The following is a 16,178-nucleotide window of genomic DNA, read 5'->3' on the forward strand; positions in this document are numbered from 1 at the left end:
TATTATCAGAGCTGGAAACTGTTGCTGCTTCATATTTTTTTGGAAATTGATACTTTTTTCAGGATTCTTTGATTAATAAAAAGTTAAAAAGAACAGCATTTATTCAAAATATGAATCTTTTCTAACAATATAAATTTTGTTAGATCACTTCTTTGCTATCACTTCTTAACAATTTAACACATCCTTGCTGAATAAAAGTTTTAATTTCTTTCAAAAAAAAGAAAGAATAAAAATGTACTGACCACAAACTTTTGAACGGTAGTGTATATTGTTAGAAAAAGTTTCTATTTTAAATAAATGCTCTTCTTTTTAACTTTTTATTCATCAAAGAATCCTGAAAAAAAGTATCACAGGTTCCAAAAAAATATTAAGCAGCACAACAGTTTCCAGCACTGATAATAAATCAGCATATTAGAATGATTTCTGAAGGATCATCATTCTGAAATGATGCTGAAAATTCAGCTTTGCATCACAGGAATAAATTAGATTTTAATGTATATTAAAATACAAAAAAATTGTTACATCATAATAATATTTCACAATATCACATTTTTTCCTGTATTTTTGATCAAATAAATGCAGCCTTGATGAGCATAAGAAACTCCTGTAAAAAAACATTAAAAATCGTTCTGATCCCAAACTTTTGACCGGTAGTGTACATCACAGTTGCATAACTTCAACTTCAAAATTTTATTAATTAATTTAAAAATTAATTTAAAATCAACAAAATAAAAAGTTTGAGTTTTTTTTTTATTTTTGCAAGAGTATAAGTATAAACACAACAAGGCTATAAAAGTGGACTGGTGAGTAGATGAAGTGATGACGTTTAATGTCCGACAACTTCTGTAGTTCTGTAGTCCCATTTAACCACTTGTTAGTGACAACATTTTTCAAGAAACATAAAAGCTTTAAAAAAAATCAATCATAAACAATGATTATATGCCATTTAGGACACTGTTGACAAGCAAGGCCTGGTGTGGCTGTTGAAGGAAGCACTTCATAAGCTGAAGGACACAGCAGTCAGTTATACCAACAAAGCAGCTCTGGGTAAGTCTATATTGTTGGCTGTTCTGTTATATATGGTTTTTTATGAAAGCTAGTGCTTTTTCCTGTAACTTATGCCTGATTTATCCTCTATCCTCTGATTCTTTTCCAGCCGACGACTCGCCTGTGGTAAACAGGCAGGTAAAGGAGGCCGATAGTGAGACGGGAGTCAGTACAGAAGCTGCAGAAGCAGTAAGATCCACCATGGAGCGTGTGGTGGCTGCATGGGTGTCCTACAAAGACTGCCTGTATCTATTACAGGTCTGGCTGGGCCAGGAGGGACAATCAGAGGCACACGGGCAGGAGGTACTGTAAAGCATTTGCCATTAAAAACAGGATACAAAGTATACAGTGGCCAAAAAAAAGTGTTTGAACACCTAAGCTGCACTAAAAATGTATTAATGTAATTTCTCTTAGGTTAGGGCATAATGTTTGAATGTGGTTGCTTTTTATCAGAGGTTCATTTGTCATTTGTCTTGTGATCTCTTTTATAATGCAGGACAAGCATTTTTCCTCCAACTTGAATGAGTGGAGATCACGTCAAGCCCAGCTGAATGAGGCGGGAAACTTTCTCATTGATATGAGTGATGCCTCCACCAGCCACTCTCTGACTGAAGAGCTCCGCAAACTGAACATACAGTGGGCTGACTTTATAAAAAGGACCAAGTTTGTGAGTCTTGTAAAGACAGACCACTCTAGTTTTCAGCAGGGTCCAAAATGAACACTTGCCTAATGCCAAAATACAAGTAAAAGTTGTCTTTGTTGAAGAAATAAAGCAATTTCTAGTAACTTTAAAAGAAACTGCTCCTTATTACTTTAAGTCAGTTTGAATGCCAATCTGAGTGATTTAAAACAAAGAGACAAAAGCACAAGCAGTATCTCTCACAATTTGAATTTTGACAAACATTTTCAGTGGAAATTATTCCATTCAAGTATCTAAGGTGCCTGTTATAAAACTGACACATCTGTCAAATGTAATATTTTTCATATTAAACAACCAATTTCAGTATATAATTTGACTATGAGAGCCAAATATTTTTGTATTGGCAACAGAAAACATGATGCAGGTGTTTCTCACAAAATATTCAAGGAAAAAGCTAAATAATATCCCATTGTCAAGGACAGAAATAATGCAAAAAAAAGTTTCATAGCTGGTAAGAAATATTTATTGCCGGTGAATTTACTCAGTTCATTCTCAAGCAGGTGTGGCAAAGAGTTTATTTTGAATCCTTGTTATGTTTCAATTTAAACTTGTTTTACTGGATTGAATAAAGAGTTTTGCCTTTAACCCTGCCAAGACCCAGCCTTTTCTGATTCTCTCTTTAAGTTGCTTAACTTGTTGGTGGATCGTTACTACTATTTTTCACTTTCTTTGAGTAATACACTGACAAGCTGGTACTTTGGCCCATTGTGTTTCAAAACCACAGGAGCATTCTGTTTCATCATTTGTGCTTACTGTTCATCAAAGCATGTGCTTGCTCTTGTTCTTTGTCTTAACATTCTACACCCTTGAAAAGATTGTGATTGTTGATTAAAAAAAAAATAATAAATTTTTCTTGTTTAACAATAAAGTGCTTATTCTTTTGTAAATGGCATGTTTTCAGGCAGTGGCCCCTCAGCCCATCACTGCGGTCCCGGGTGTCCAAGCTGCGCAGTCTCTGATGCAGGAAGCCAGCTGGGTGCTTAGAGAGACTGTGGAGGTGTCATCTGGACCTCTACGCATTTACAGAAAGAAACTCCAGGTATTCTGATCTTTCTGTCCTAGCTGTAGTGCTTCATACTGTTCGTATTGTTATACTAGATATTTCTTCATTTATTTGTCTTTCTTTATGTTTGTTTTCTTTCTTTTTTTTTTTTTTTTTTTTTTTTTTACTTTGTCTTGACTGTTTCTCACAATCATTTTCTTTTTTCCACTTTCTTGTCAAGGTTGTTTATGCTTGTCTTTTTTTTCACTCAGGGCATAATTAAGAAGATGTCAGCGTTCAATTTGAACTCTTTGTCTCCATCTCCAGACTGCAAAGAAGAAACTCTACAGAAACTCAGACAAACTCTTCCAGAGGTCAGGCAATATTCCTTTTAGGTTATACATATATGTATTTACAGTAAGAGACAGTTCACCCAAAAAGGTTTTTTTAAATTTTTTTTTTTACTTGTCCTCAGTTATCCAGTGGAACACACAAATACAATTTTAAATAATCTTCATGAGTCATCGAGTCTGTGAGTGAATAAATCACTCTTTTGAGTCAGTCCTTTCCAATGAACTGGTTCATCAGACTGATTTGTTCATATTTGTGTATATATACATTTATTTGAAATGGGGCTGTCACAAAATCATATTTTTATAACAATTATCGTGGCTAAAAGAATTCACAGTAACAATTTTATTGCAAAGTCTACAGAAATCTTATGAATAATGTGACTAAATTAAATAATGCTGTCAGTCAAATTCGTCTTTAACTTTTATTTTGTGTTTTAACAAAAAAGGTGTGTTGAGAGACGGAGATAGACATTATAAAAATAACTTTACAAAAGTGTACAAAAACAACTGTTCATCGGCACTTCTAAATGATTTTGTGCGCAGTAGTAGTTACATATTGCATTAAGATTTTTTTGTTTGTTTTTGTTTTTTTGTATTTTATGACAGGTGGCAAACAGAGTTAAGGTGCAGTACTACCATCTATGTTGGAGTGTCAACCAACGATCTAAACACTCTGTGTCTCTAATGAGAATAATTGATTTAACTAGGAACTGAACAAATCTGTGGACATGTTTCTTGGCAGACATTTGAGACTTTGACCCGGGTGGATCAGGTGTGTGAGAGACTCCAAAAAGCAACATCTCTGCTCGAGGGCAGGCTGGCTGAGCTTGAAAACTGGAGCACAGAAGCCCAAGAGGTCTGCAACCACCTAAAAGAAAGGCAGCATAGGGGCCACCGGGGGCCACATCCCAGGGCTAAAGTGAGCAAAATCAAGTTCTTGAGTTCATTTGGTTGATTAAAACCGTGCTTTCACATTGTCGTCTCTTGTGATTCTCATTGCAGGGACTGATCTCCAGAGGTCTACTGTTGGAAGGACAGGTGGTGACAGAAGGTGAGGACCTGCAGGTGCTTGTGACATCGGTGCAGAAGAACTCCTCCCTGCCTTACCTCAGAACATCTGCATTACAAGACCGACTGCAACGGACTGTCTCACACTGTCAGGTGAATTTCATTGTTGGCCAGTATCGGTTAAGGAAAGCTTAAAATCATGATGTTTTAACTTCTTACACCCTTCTGTTTGTCTGTCAGGAGGTTACCGAGATGCTCAGTTCTCATGGAGTGAAGCGTGGAGGACAGCCTAAAGGTGCACAGCCCGCTTCCAAGGTTTTCGTACAGGCATATTCTCAGCCTGAATCCCAAATTGGAACCATTCAACACCATCAGAAACAGACATTCTCCAAAAGCAGCATACTTTCTCCAGAGAGCCCAGTAGAACCTCAAAGCCAAGAACTCTATTCTTCTCAGTTGGAAGCCACCAGTGGTGTACAGCCCCAGGTTCTCCAACAGTATCATGATAAATCTCCAAAAGACCAAAGAAAAGCTATGTGCCAAGTACAACATACAGAGCTCAAACAGCCTTTGTTGTCATCTGTTGTTGGCAGGAAGGTTGAAATGAAACCCCAGACTGAAGTTCAACTGATCTCTGTAGTCTCGAGCCTAACCAGTAGCTTTGGACCATCAGACCTTCAAGCTGCCTCAGTAAACTCAAGCCAAATTAGTGGCTTTGGACCCTTAGACCCTTTGCAGGTTATCTCTGTAGACCCAAACCAAACCAGTGACTTCAGACCATCAGAGCTACAGGTTCTCTCAAGCCAAACCAGTGGATTTAGGCCATTAGACTCTATCCAGGTTATATCTGTAGATTCAGGCGAAACCAGGGACTTTGAACCATCAGACCTTCAGGTTATCTCTGTAGACTCAAGCCAAACCAGTGGCATTGAACAATCAAACCCTCTGCAGTCTCTATCTTCAACTACGTCCAGCCCAAGCACATTGCTTACATCGGTTACCATGACTCAACTAAAAATGCCAGGTGAGCAGCATCTTGGTTCACCACCAAAATGGCAACCTCAAACATCCTTGGTGACACCACACCAAAGACAAAGGGTTCTGGCCAAAAGTCACAGTTTTCCTCAGCCCCATGAGCCATCACAAACTCTGCCTGTAACCTCTCTTGCATCCTGCCCAAGCACTTTGCATACACCGGTAACAGTGACTCAACAAACGATGCCAATCAAGCAGCCACCAAAATGGCAACCTTCCTTGGTGACCCCACACCAAAGACAAAGGGTTCTGGCCAAAAGTCACAGTTTTCCTCAGCCCCATGAGCCATCACAAACTCTGCCTGTAACCTCTCTTGCATCCTGCCCAAGCACTTTGCATACACCGGTAACAGTGACTCAACAAACGATGCCAATCAAGCAGCCACCAAAATGGCAACCTCAGACCTCCCTGACGACCCTACACCAAAGACAAACAGTTCTATCCAAAAGTCACAGCTTTCCACAGCCATCAGAGGTTCCAGGTGTTCCCCATGTCCCAGTACAGAATGAGGTGTATGCCAGAGCTCAGGCTTTGGCCAGGAGCAGACTGGATAAAGCCAAAAAGCACCTGCATGAACATATACAAGATGTCATCACTGTGATCAGTACCAGAGACAAATCAAAAAAACAAGCTAATAAAAAACAGGTGAGGCCATTTAAAAATGTGTAGTTTTTAATCCAATAATTATTTGCAATCAAAGAATGGATTAAAAAAAACATACGTTTGGTCAAAACACATACACGTAAGCTGTTAATGACTTCTGATATTTTTTGGTTCTATAGGCGGTGTCGTGTCTTCTCAGGCCTGCAGTGTTGGAGACGTTTCTAGAAGCCGTGAAGGGAATGGGGGATTTCTGCTCTGATGCCCAGCTCAGAGACATGGACCTCCTCTGTCAGTCAGTCAGGGCCCAGTGGGAGGTAAGAGAGAGATCATGGTCCTTCTAGCTGTGCATTAGTGTATGCTGCTCAGTACAGTCGTAAACACAAACCATCAGAACTGGATTGTTGTGATTGGTTTAGGTAATGCTTGCGAATTACTCGTATCTATATGCCATTTATGTTTTCCTGAAAAGTTTTAAAGGTGCATTCTATTAGTTCTTTAGTTAGCGTTAATGTTTTGGGTCACTTCATTTCAACATGGCAAAATACAATGGGGGTTGGCCCATACGGTGCATAATTAAAACGCGTGGACATGTATGGACGTAGGTATTATTATTAATAAATCTCGAGTTATGCATGAATATGTTTGCACAGAGGTTTTATTTAAAAGTATTTACATGTATATACAGTTATATTTACTGAAATGTGATACAGTGCATGTATCTAATCTAGTTTGTTTTTGTTTACTAACCTTTGGTATATTCTGATACTGGGTAGATAAGCTGGCAGTCTGGATTGACCAATGCCGCCATGGTTCTTATGTGACTTTGTCCCAGCATTAATGATTAAATCATAGCATCTTTTGATGGATCTTCCATATATATCACCCTGTCCTGTTTAGGCAGTGTAATTCTGTGTGTGTGCAGCTAACACATTCCTTAATCTACATGCCTCTGCATGTGAACATAACTGCATTAAGTCCAAATTAGTCTTTTCTTTGCTCAGTGCCTGTAACTTTTACTCACTACATGGATTTTCTTTCAGTTTATGAAGTTTTATTCCTGTGCATCAAGTCTCTGAAAGTTCTTAAACCTTATTCAGTAGTTTTTATTTAAACCTCAGTTTTATCATTTTATAATCATCAAGGGTTGATTTTGTTGGGAACTGGGATAATTTATTGACTGCATGCATGTTTAGACGGGTTGATATAGACGGTTACTTGTTTTCCTTTCATCTATATATCACATTGTGCATGCATTTCTCTCTAGTCACAACCAGTTAGCCAAGTTAGCAAGCCTCATTACCTGTAATGGGATTTTCAGCACTCTTTCTAAATGGCCACGAAGAAGACTCCTTTGCTGACTGATATTAACTCCCATTAGCGTAAACTTTGATGTTCATCCCCAAACCATGATTGTAATACATTTTTTAAATATTTTTTTGTGATAGACAAATTTTTATTTCATTATCACTATTGTCAAAGAGTTTGGAATTAGTTTGTTTTGGGTTTACACCTCAGGTATGTGCCACAGCAGCTGTGCGTTCGGTGCATCTGGAAGCCTTGAGAAGTATTACAGAGAGTCTGCAGCCTGCAGAGAGTGTTCTTCTCAGCACCACCCATCTGAGAACAGACACAAAGAAGGTGGAGACTGTTCAGTGCCGCACAGACTCCACAAATGACTTGGCACCATGCCAGGATGGGTACGTAAGAAACAGAGTGGAAATTTTGAGGTTATATAATTAAAATATCTAGGTTATATTATATTAATAATATATATTCTGATACAGTATATGTTTTAGAAATAAACATTTAGTAAACGTGTAATAGTAGAAAAAAATCTATTTCAAATAAATGCTGTTTTTAGTACAACTTTTTCAGTATTGACAATAATCATTTTTATGGAGCGCCAGATGAGCATATTATTTTAGCATATTAGTGATTTCTGAAAGATCATGTGACACTGATGATTAAATTAAAAATTAGAAAAGAGTTATTTTAAATTGTAATTATACTTCACAATATTACTGTTTTAATGTATTTTTGATCAACGCAGTCTTAGTGAGCGTAAGAGACTTCTTTAAAAAACATATAAAAATATTAACAACCCCAAATATTAAATATTATTGCATGTCTTTTTCAACTCTGACCTTTCTTATAGACCGTCTAAACTAACTGTTGTCTCTTATGTATTTGTGCTTGTGTACAGTACATACCTCACATAAATACATTTTCTTCAAAAGTTAGGTTTAGTATATAGTAATTATAGTTAGCTTTATATAAATGTTTATGGTACTATATGTCATTTACATAACTAAGTAAACGTGCACGTGTGTGTTCACAGCAGGGGGGGAGCAGTGAAGGACTGTGTCCTGCTGAGAAAGACTGTACTGCTGGATGACCTAAGCCTCGACCACTCACAGGTACACGTGATCATTTGCTGCATGTCTGTGTGCGTGTGACATGACAATTTTATCTCTTTTTGATCAATGCAGTATTTTTTTTAAGAGTATTTTTTTTATTATTATTCTTTCTCCGTCTCTCACACCAGCATGACTTTACTTGAGCATCTGTGAGCTCCATATCTACCCAGTGTTAACATGGCACGTTTTCTTGGCATGGTCAAGTTTGCTTGTAGCCAAACACAGAGATAAACCTTATGAGAATCTGATTGGATGTTGTTGACCTTCTTAAGCACATGGACAGCTCAGAGGAGTTAATCTGCTGAGATTGGCTAGGGCTGCTGAACATTGTATTGGCTTGTTCTGGGGTCGTTTGACCCCTACATTTAATGACGCTGTGGTCGTTCTCTCTCATAGGCTGTTGTCCAGACCAACATTGTGGAGATAAAACAGATACCAGAGAGGACCGTCATCCACCCCTGTTCAGCACAGGAAGAGAGGGTTACCACAGAGGAAACTCAAAGCAGGTAAACACTTTTTGAAGTTACTGAACCTTCAAGAAATTGATATATTTCCCTACTCTGTCAATAGTATCTAAAGACGTAAAAATCTAATATAAAATCAATGTTAGGACCTTTCTATATGCAACTTATATGCTGCTACCTTTTAAAATTCTCATAATGATTACTTTATGAAATAAATATGTATTTAAATTCTATTATTTATAAATTAAAATCTAGAATGTTATCCTTATAAGCATTTTATGTACAAATTTTGTATATGCATTTTTCCCCTTCCAGCTACAGTGCTGTTCAGTCAGTCTTCCAGCAGCAGCTGCTTAACAACAGTCAGCAGCTAGGATCAGAGTTTCCCATCAGCCCCGGCAGCAATGCCAGTATCTCTGCTGACTCACTGAGAATTCAACTCCAGCACCTACTGGTTAGTCTCCTTCACCACTTTCCTGCATCTGGGGTGCATTTTGTATACAAATAGCTGTGTGCTCATTTAGGCTCTTAAGGACCGGACAGAGGCTCTTTGGCGTGAGTTTGAGCTTCAGTATTCCCAGAGCTCTCAGCACATGGAAGATGGCTGTAATATGGAGCAGGAGAGAACTCGGCTTATTCAACAGTGGAAGGAACAACAGATGTGCTTTCAGGCCAGGTGAGAGATGTAGTCAATCCAGAATGCAGACAAACTCTGTGGATAAGGAAAAATATTAATTATAATAATTTCTCATTCATTTCTGAAAAGTATCTATGGGAAACAGTTCAGAGTAAATAAATATAAACTATTTTATCCAATGTCCAACTTTATTGATATCAATTCTCAGGCCACCCATGTGGAGCTCTATTTCTGTGGTGCAGAGTTGTTGTTGTTCTAAAGCCGATCCAAAGGTTTCATGACCATGTTGCAAGGAAGCTTGCTAGCTTTTGGAGCAGAGCTACTGTTAGCCATAAGTATAACACTGTGTCTACACCGGACTTGTGCAGCGCAGTGCACTGCAACAAAATACTATAGAACCCATTATAATCATTTATGCAGTCTACACTGGATGCGTCATGACAAATCCCTGACAGTAAACTGAGGCCTTGTTCTATTTATGACATACACGAAGTTCAAATGATTTGCAATGGTTGCTTATCGCGTCCAGTGTAGACGGCCTTAAGCTGTCCCATACAGTGTAGACACGGTGTAAGTGGCACAATAATAATGTTATTTTATATGTTGTTCAGGGTGAAGTCCCTTGAAACTGCGGTAGAGCTGCTGGAGTCTGCGGACAATCAGATCAGACTGATTTCTGATCATATCAAACAGATTAGTCAGAAACCTCTGAATATTAGAAACTTTGCCGTTGCTGATCCCAAAAATCTACATGAAGAAATAAAGGTACATTATCCTCCAAATTCATCTTCATGCTTGCAGATACTTGTAGATCTAAATGTTTTTCTCACCTCACAATCAGCAAATCGAACAACTGACACTAAATTTCCTAGGAAAATATGACTTTTGATAACTTTACCTTTAGGAAATATTTGCTTCCTCATTCAAAGCATACATTTAAATATTTGCGTAATGTACCTTACATGGACTGATGTACTTTGCATGTTCAGCGTCTAGATGAAAGTATCGAGAAGGAGCTGTTTCTGCTTAAGAGTGACGGTTCAGTTAGTGATGCTTCTCATCTGAGTCCCATTGAGCTCCAAGCTCATCTTCCTCTGCAGCAAACGCTCCACGGCCACACAATATGCTTGGACCAGCAAAGACAATGTCTGAGAAAGAGTGAATCAGCCCTGGTGGGACTCGTGAACCTCCTATCCCATCTCCAGAAGGTGAATGCCGAATTCAATGCAGCTCACAACGCATCAAATCACAGTTTAGTCTCTATCCGGCAAAGCCTTCAGCAGGCCAGGGATGAATCAGTTCAGCTAGACCAACTGCTGGATGATGCTGGTATGAGAATAACTCTGGATGATAAACCAGGCAGCTGTCATGAGATGGTTTCAGCTCTGGCTCTGCGTGTTGAAGAGGTCGAGGCCAGACTGGCTGTAGGGCTGAAGCAGTCTGACAGAGGAGGGAAAGGAAGAGTGGAGGGAGAACAGAGGGACAGAGCGTTCGGTAGGAAGAGGATGGGCCTGCAGGTCGCTCTGAGGGAGGTGCTGACGGCACTCGAAAAACATGGGCTGAAGGAGCCCACACTTCCTGCACTACAGCACAGTGGAGCGCCCAAAAGCTGATGACACTTGCTCAGTCAAACCCCTTTCAGACAGAGAAGGACGTGTCTGTCATGGAGGTAAAACCTTTGTTAGTTGACAAACAATTTTAGGCATAACTTTCAAATACACTTATTTTAGAATTGGAGACCAATGTTAAATATATTTGGTGTTAAATTAGAAAAATATATCATTATAACTTGTAACTTGTCATTAAGTGAACATTTATGGAAAAGAAACATGATATTGTTAGTGATATTTACACTACCATTCAAAAGTTTGGGGTCAGTAAGATTTTTCTTTGAAATAAAGGACACGTGATCAAAAGCAAATAAGGAGATGTATAATGTTACAAAATAATTTGTTCTTTTGAACTTTCTCTTATTCAAAGAATCCTGAAAAAGGAAAATATGCATCACGGTTGGGCTGAAGGAGCCCACACTTCCTGCACTACAGCACAGGTCAGCAGACTTTAAAACAGGACTGCTTCTCTGTGTTTTTTTTTTCTTTCTTTGCTTTGCATACAGTTTTTTCAAGGAAAAATGTAATTAAATTAATCCAAAAATGCTAGTAATATTTATTAAAATAATAATTGCAATATACATTTTTTTTAAATCAGGAATGCTTCTTTTTCCTCTTGCCTTGCATACAATAAATTAAATGTGCTTTAGAAATCATTTAATACATTTTTTTAAATTAACCTTTTTGATTTAACTTAATTTATTATAACAAGGTGCTAGTTATGGTAATTAAAATAACAATTGTAATATGCAATATAAATTAAAATACAATAAAAATTAGGGCTGTTTTTTCAGTATTTCATACAGTATTTCTAAAGCATATTTAATTTAAATATTTATTAAAATAATAATTGCAATATACATTTTTTAAAAATCAGGAATGCTTCTTTTTCCTCTTGCCTTGCATACAATAAATTAAATGTGCTTTAGAAATCATTTAATAAATTTTTTTAAATTAACCTTTTTGATTTAACTTAATTTATTATAACAAGGTGCTAGTTATGGTAATTTTCTCAAATAATGTACAGTATTGGAATTAACCTGCTATTTCAGGTGACTGAGAAGACAGTCTGTCATCTGGACAACCTTCAAGCTGGCTTTTCTCTTTGGGAAAAACTCCTACTGTTGGCTGGAGAAGTGGAGGGCTGGAGCGCCCAAAAGCTGATGACACTTGCTCAGTCAAACCCCTTTCAGACAGAGCAGGACGTGTCTGTCATGGAGGTAAAACCTTTTTAAATTAACCTTTTTGATTTAACTTAATTTATTATAACAAGGTGCTAGTTATGGTAATTAAAATAACAATTGTAATATGCAATATAAATTAAAATACAATAAAAATTAGGGCTGTTTTTTCAGTATTTCATACAGTATTTCTAAAGCATATTTAATTTAATTTATACAAAAATAATAAAACAAGTTACTAGTTATGTCAATTAAAATAACAGTTGAAATATACAATATAAAATAGAATAAACTTTCACCACAATATATATAGACATGTATGGAGATAATGTTGTGATTGATGCATGAGTGCTTTCTCACAGTAACGCCTATATTTGATCCATTTTGGATAGTTAAACAATTGTCAGAATGACTTCTGAGAATTTTCTACCTCTAAATTGGTTACAATAAAGGAGACGATATGCCTCTGTCTCAGTCTCACCAGTGTCTCTCTTTCTCAGGTTACGCTTCCTGACAGACATGGAGAGTAAACTGGTTGCACTACGCTCAGAGATTCAGGATCTGAGAAATACTTGTGCACAGACAAGCACCTCAGACACAGGCATCAGTGAGCTGCAGACGCAATGGGAAAACGCACACAGAGCAGTCACAGAGAGGTGATGACAAACACGCATGATTGTATGAAAGCTTTTTGTGAAATGCCATTTTTCTGCACGTATTGCAAAATGGACACATTCGTTTCATGCTTCTATTTCAGTCGTGAACAGTGTGTCTCTCTGACTGAATTTCTGAAGAAGTTTCAGAGCTGCCGAAATCGCTTGGGCAGCACTTTGCAGAAAGCAGAGCAGACTATTGGTGATCAGGCCTCCTATATGGGCAAAGACAACCTGCAGCTCTTGATCAGTAAGGTACAAAGTTACTGGAAAATACTGGGTACAGTGCTTCCATTCCTGGTGGACTGCAGATGGCAGTATTAACTGCATCGTTAATTTTTTGTATTAACTGCATATTGATATTTAAAAAAATGTATATATAACATCATTAGATAAAACTGGAGTCAGAGTGAGAATGAATAAATGCATGCCTATTTATATTTTGTCTATGTGTGTGCAGGTGACCAGTTTAAAGTCAGATCTCAGCGGTCTTGGCGACGGGGTGGAGGAGTTCAGAGCTGTGTGTCGGCAGCTGCAGTCTCTGATGAGAAGGATCCCAGACTGTGCTGACACTCCATTTGAGAGTGAGGCTGATTCCCTCATGGACCTCTGGCTTGATGTATGTTCCCTCAGTAATGTAAAATTTCTCACTCTCTTTCTCAAATAATGTACAGTATTAGAATTAACCTGCTATTTCAGGTGACTGAGAAGACAGACTGTCATCTGGACAACCTTCAAGCTGGCTTATCTCTTTGGGAAAAACTCCTACTGTTGGCTGGAGAAGTGGAGGGCTGGAGCGCCCAAAAGCTGATGACACTTGCTCAGTCAAACCCCTTTCAGACAGAGAAGGACGTGTCTGTCATGGAGGTAAAACCTTTGTTAGTTGACAAACAATTTTAGGCATAACTTTCAAATACACTTATTTTAGAATTGGAGACCAATGTTAAATATATTTGGTGTTAAATTAGAAAAATATATCATTATAACTTGTAACTTGTCATTAAGTGAACATTTATGGAAAAGAAACATGATATTGTTAGTGATATTTACACTACCATTCAAAAGTTTGGGGTCAGTAAGATTTTTCTTTGAAATAAAGGACACGTGATCAAAAGCAAATAAGGAGATGTATAATGTTACAAAATAATTTGTTCTTTTGAACTTTCTCTTATTCAAAGAATCCTGAAAAAGGAAAATATGCATCACGGTTTCCACAAAATTATTAAACCGCACAACTGTTTTCAGGATTGATAATAATAAGACATGTTTCTTGAGCACCACATCAGGATATTAGAATTATTTCTGAAGGATCATGTGACTGAAGACTAGAATAATGATGCTGAAAATAAGAATAAATTACATGTTACTTATTTTACTATATAGTTGATAAAATAAATGTAGCCTTGGTATAGTGAGTATTAGAGACCTCTATTAAATATATATACGTATAACGTACTAACCCCAAGCTTTTGAACAGTTTCTTAAGCTGATGACACTTGCTCAGTCAAACCCCTTTCAGACAGAGCAGGACGTGTCTGTCATGGAGGTAAAACCTTTGTTAGTTGACAAACAATTTTAGGCATAACTTTCAAATACACTTATTTTAGAATTGGAGACCAATGTTAAATATATTTGGTGTTAAATTAGAAAAATATATCATTATAACTTGTAACTTGTCATTAAGTGAACATTTATGGAAAAGAAACATGATATTGTTAGTGATATTTACACTACCATTCAAAAGTTTGGGGTCAGTAAGATTTTTCTTTGAAATAAAGGACACGTGATCAAAAGCAAATAAGGAGATGTATAATGTTACAAAATAATTTGTTCTTTTGAACTTTCTCTTATTCAAAGAATCCTGAAAAAGGAAAATATGCATCACGGTTTCCACAAAATTATTAAACCGCACAACTGTTTTCAGGATTGATAATAATAAGATGTTTCTTGAGCACCACATCAGGATATTAGAATTATTTCTGAAGGATCATGTGACTGAAGACTAGAATAATGATGCTGAAAATAAGAATAAATTACATGTTACTTATTTTACTATATAGTTGATAAAATAAATGTAGCCTTGGTATAGTGAGTATTAGAGACCTCTATTAAATATATATACGTATAACGTACTAACCCCAAGCTTTTGAACAGTTTCTTGTGTATATTAGACTTACATAAATGGTGACTTCTTTGATTTAAAACAGTTTTTTGTTCTGGATGTCACAACTGACAGTATCTGTGTCAAATATAATTGTTTTGCACAGGATGAGCTCAGGATTCAAGAGGAGAACATTGAACATTTCCATCGCAGATCATCAGAGATCCAGGAGCTGCTGCAGAGTCGCGAGTTCCCACTGGAGCTACAGGTGATTTTCGGACACACCAGCAACTCTTCAGAATGCTTTTTTATTTAATTAATGCTAGAGAATGTGTAATGACATTTGTATGCAAAATTGATGTGATATGCTGTGTTCTGTAGGTAAACCTCATGTATTGGTTAGTATTAACCAGCCTAGCTCTTTAACAAATCTTCAAATTTCAGCAAATTCACTAGTTCGTTTTTAAAGGTGATTGAGAGCCAGCTGAGGAAGAAGATGGCAGAGGTGAAGGAGCTCTTTTCTGAGGCCAGTGATGTTTTCAGACAGCTGGGAGCTGCCAAAGGGAAGATGGCGTCTGATATTGCAGATCACCTGTCCTCCATTCAAACTATCACAAATGCACTGACCTCACTGACCACATCTGAAAGCCCACAGGTCCTCAACACCATCCAGGTGAATGTTTATGCTTTAAGACTAAGCTGTGAACACAGTCAAATGTAATGCAGCTGTGAGGTAATGCAATGTAATGCTGCTGTGCAGTATGCAGTGAAGTTCAGTTTTGGCCATTTTGGTCTACATTTGGCTCTCTCAATGGCTCTGTCACATACTGTACTCGAATTTAAATTAATTTAAACCCTCAATCAGTTCACCTAAAAAATGTTTTTTTGATAAGCTAAGCCTACCATTTTGACTGACAGGGCTTATCGGAGAAACTGCAAGCAGAGGCAGAGCAGGTCGATGCATTACTGCAGCAGATAAATCTTCTGGCCAGCATTGCAGGTCTAGAAAACCTGCAGGCGCTGGCTGAAGATGGAGCTCAAATTCAAGAAAGCATCTGCGTGGCTAGAGAGCTGGTCATAGAGAAGAGAGAGCAAGCGATGAACCCCAACAGACCTGAAAATCCTCAGATGGTCCGAGATCCCAAGCACATCAAGCCGCGGATAAAAAAAACAGAAGATACTGCGCCTGAGATACAGTGTGAATCTAATGGTAAAACGGAGGAACAGTCACACGGAGGGCAGACACAAGATCCTCTTCTTGAGTTGAAAGACTTCAAAGAGCAGGCCTGCAGCTGGGCCAGTGAACTGTATCTGAAGGGCGATTTTCAGGTTTCTGAGGATGAGAACAGACAGATCACACTTGAAGAGAAACTCACAGCTGTGCAGG

The 16,178-nt window shown here is 37.6% G+C and overlaps 1 protein-coding gene across 1 annotated transcript in view; it reads left to right on the top strand.

The window, feature by feature from the left end:
- LOC107718425 (nesprin-2-like) overlaps positions 1 to 16,178 on the top strand; it is a 105,749-nt gene that overhangs the window by 30,223 nt on the left and 59,348 nt on the right. Inside the window, exons 15-38 of the mRNA XM_016525490.1 lie at positions 951 to 1,047; positions 1,157 to 1,350; positions 1,544 to 1,714; positions 2,649 to 2,786; positions 3,002 to 3,103; positions 3,825 to 4,001; positions 4,085 to 4,243; positions 4,331 to 5,225; positions 5,406 to 5,770; positions 5,908 to 6,042; positions 7,244 to 7,425; positions 8,067 to 8,145; positions 8,542 to 8,651; positions 8,925 to 9,063; positions 9,134 to 9,285; positions 9,858 to 10,011; positions 10,236 to 10,837; positions 12,535 to 12,693; positions 12,795 to 12,945; positions 13,151 to 13,309; positions 13,390 to 13,557; positions 14,958 to 15,059; positions 15,261 to 15,464; positions 15,710 to 16,177. Of these exons, the coding sequence (XP_016380976.1) occupies positions 951 to 1,047; positions 1,157 to 1,350; positions 1,544 to 1,714; positions 2,649 to 2,786; positions 3,002 to 3,103; positions 3,825 to 4,001; positions 4,085 to 4,243; positions 4,331 to 5,225; positions 5,406 to 5,770; positions 5,908 to 6,042; positions 7,244 to 7,425; positions 8,067 to 8,145; positions 8,542 to 8,651; positions 8,925 to 9,063; positions 9,134 to 9,285; positions 9,858 to 10,011; positions 10,236 to 10,837; positions 12,535 to 12,693; positions 12,795 to 12,945; positions 13,151 to 13,309; positions 13,390 to 13,557; positions 14,958 to 15,059; positions 15,261 to 15,464; positions 15,710 to 16,177 (5,262 nt within the window). The remainder of the gene's footprint in view (positions 1 to 950; positions 1,048 to 1,156; positions 1,351 to 1,543; positions 1,715 to 2,648; positions 2,787 to 3,001; positions 3,104 to 3,824; positions 4,002 to 4,084; positions 4,244 to 4,330; positions 5,226 to 5,405; positions 5,771 to 5,907; positions 6,043 to 7,243; positions 7,426 to 8,066; positions 8,146 to 8,541; positions 8,652 to 8,924; positions 9,064 to 9,133; positions 9,286 to 9,857; positions 10,012 to 10,235; positions 10,838 to 12,534; positions 12,694 to 12,794; positions 12,946 to 13,150; positions 13,310 to 13,389; positions 13,558 to 14,957; positions 15,060 to 15,260; positions 15,465 to 15,709; position 16,178) is intronic.

The sequence above is a fragment of the Sinocyclocheilus rhinocerous genome, unplaced genomic scaffold (genome assembly GCF_001515625.1).
Source record: "Sinocyclocheilus rhinocerous isolate Xijiao unplaced genomic scaffold, SAMN03320098_v1.1 scaffold453, whole genome shotgun sequence".
In the NCBI taxonomy this organism is placed as follows: domain Eukaryota; kingdom Metazoa; phylum Chordata; class Actinopteri; order Cypriniformes; family Cyprinidae; genus Sinocyclocheilus; species Sinocyclocheilus rhinocerous.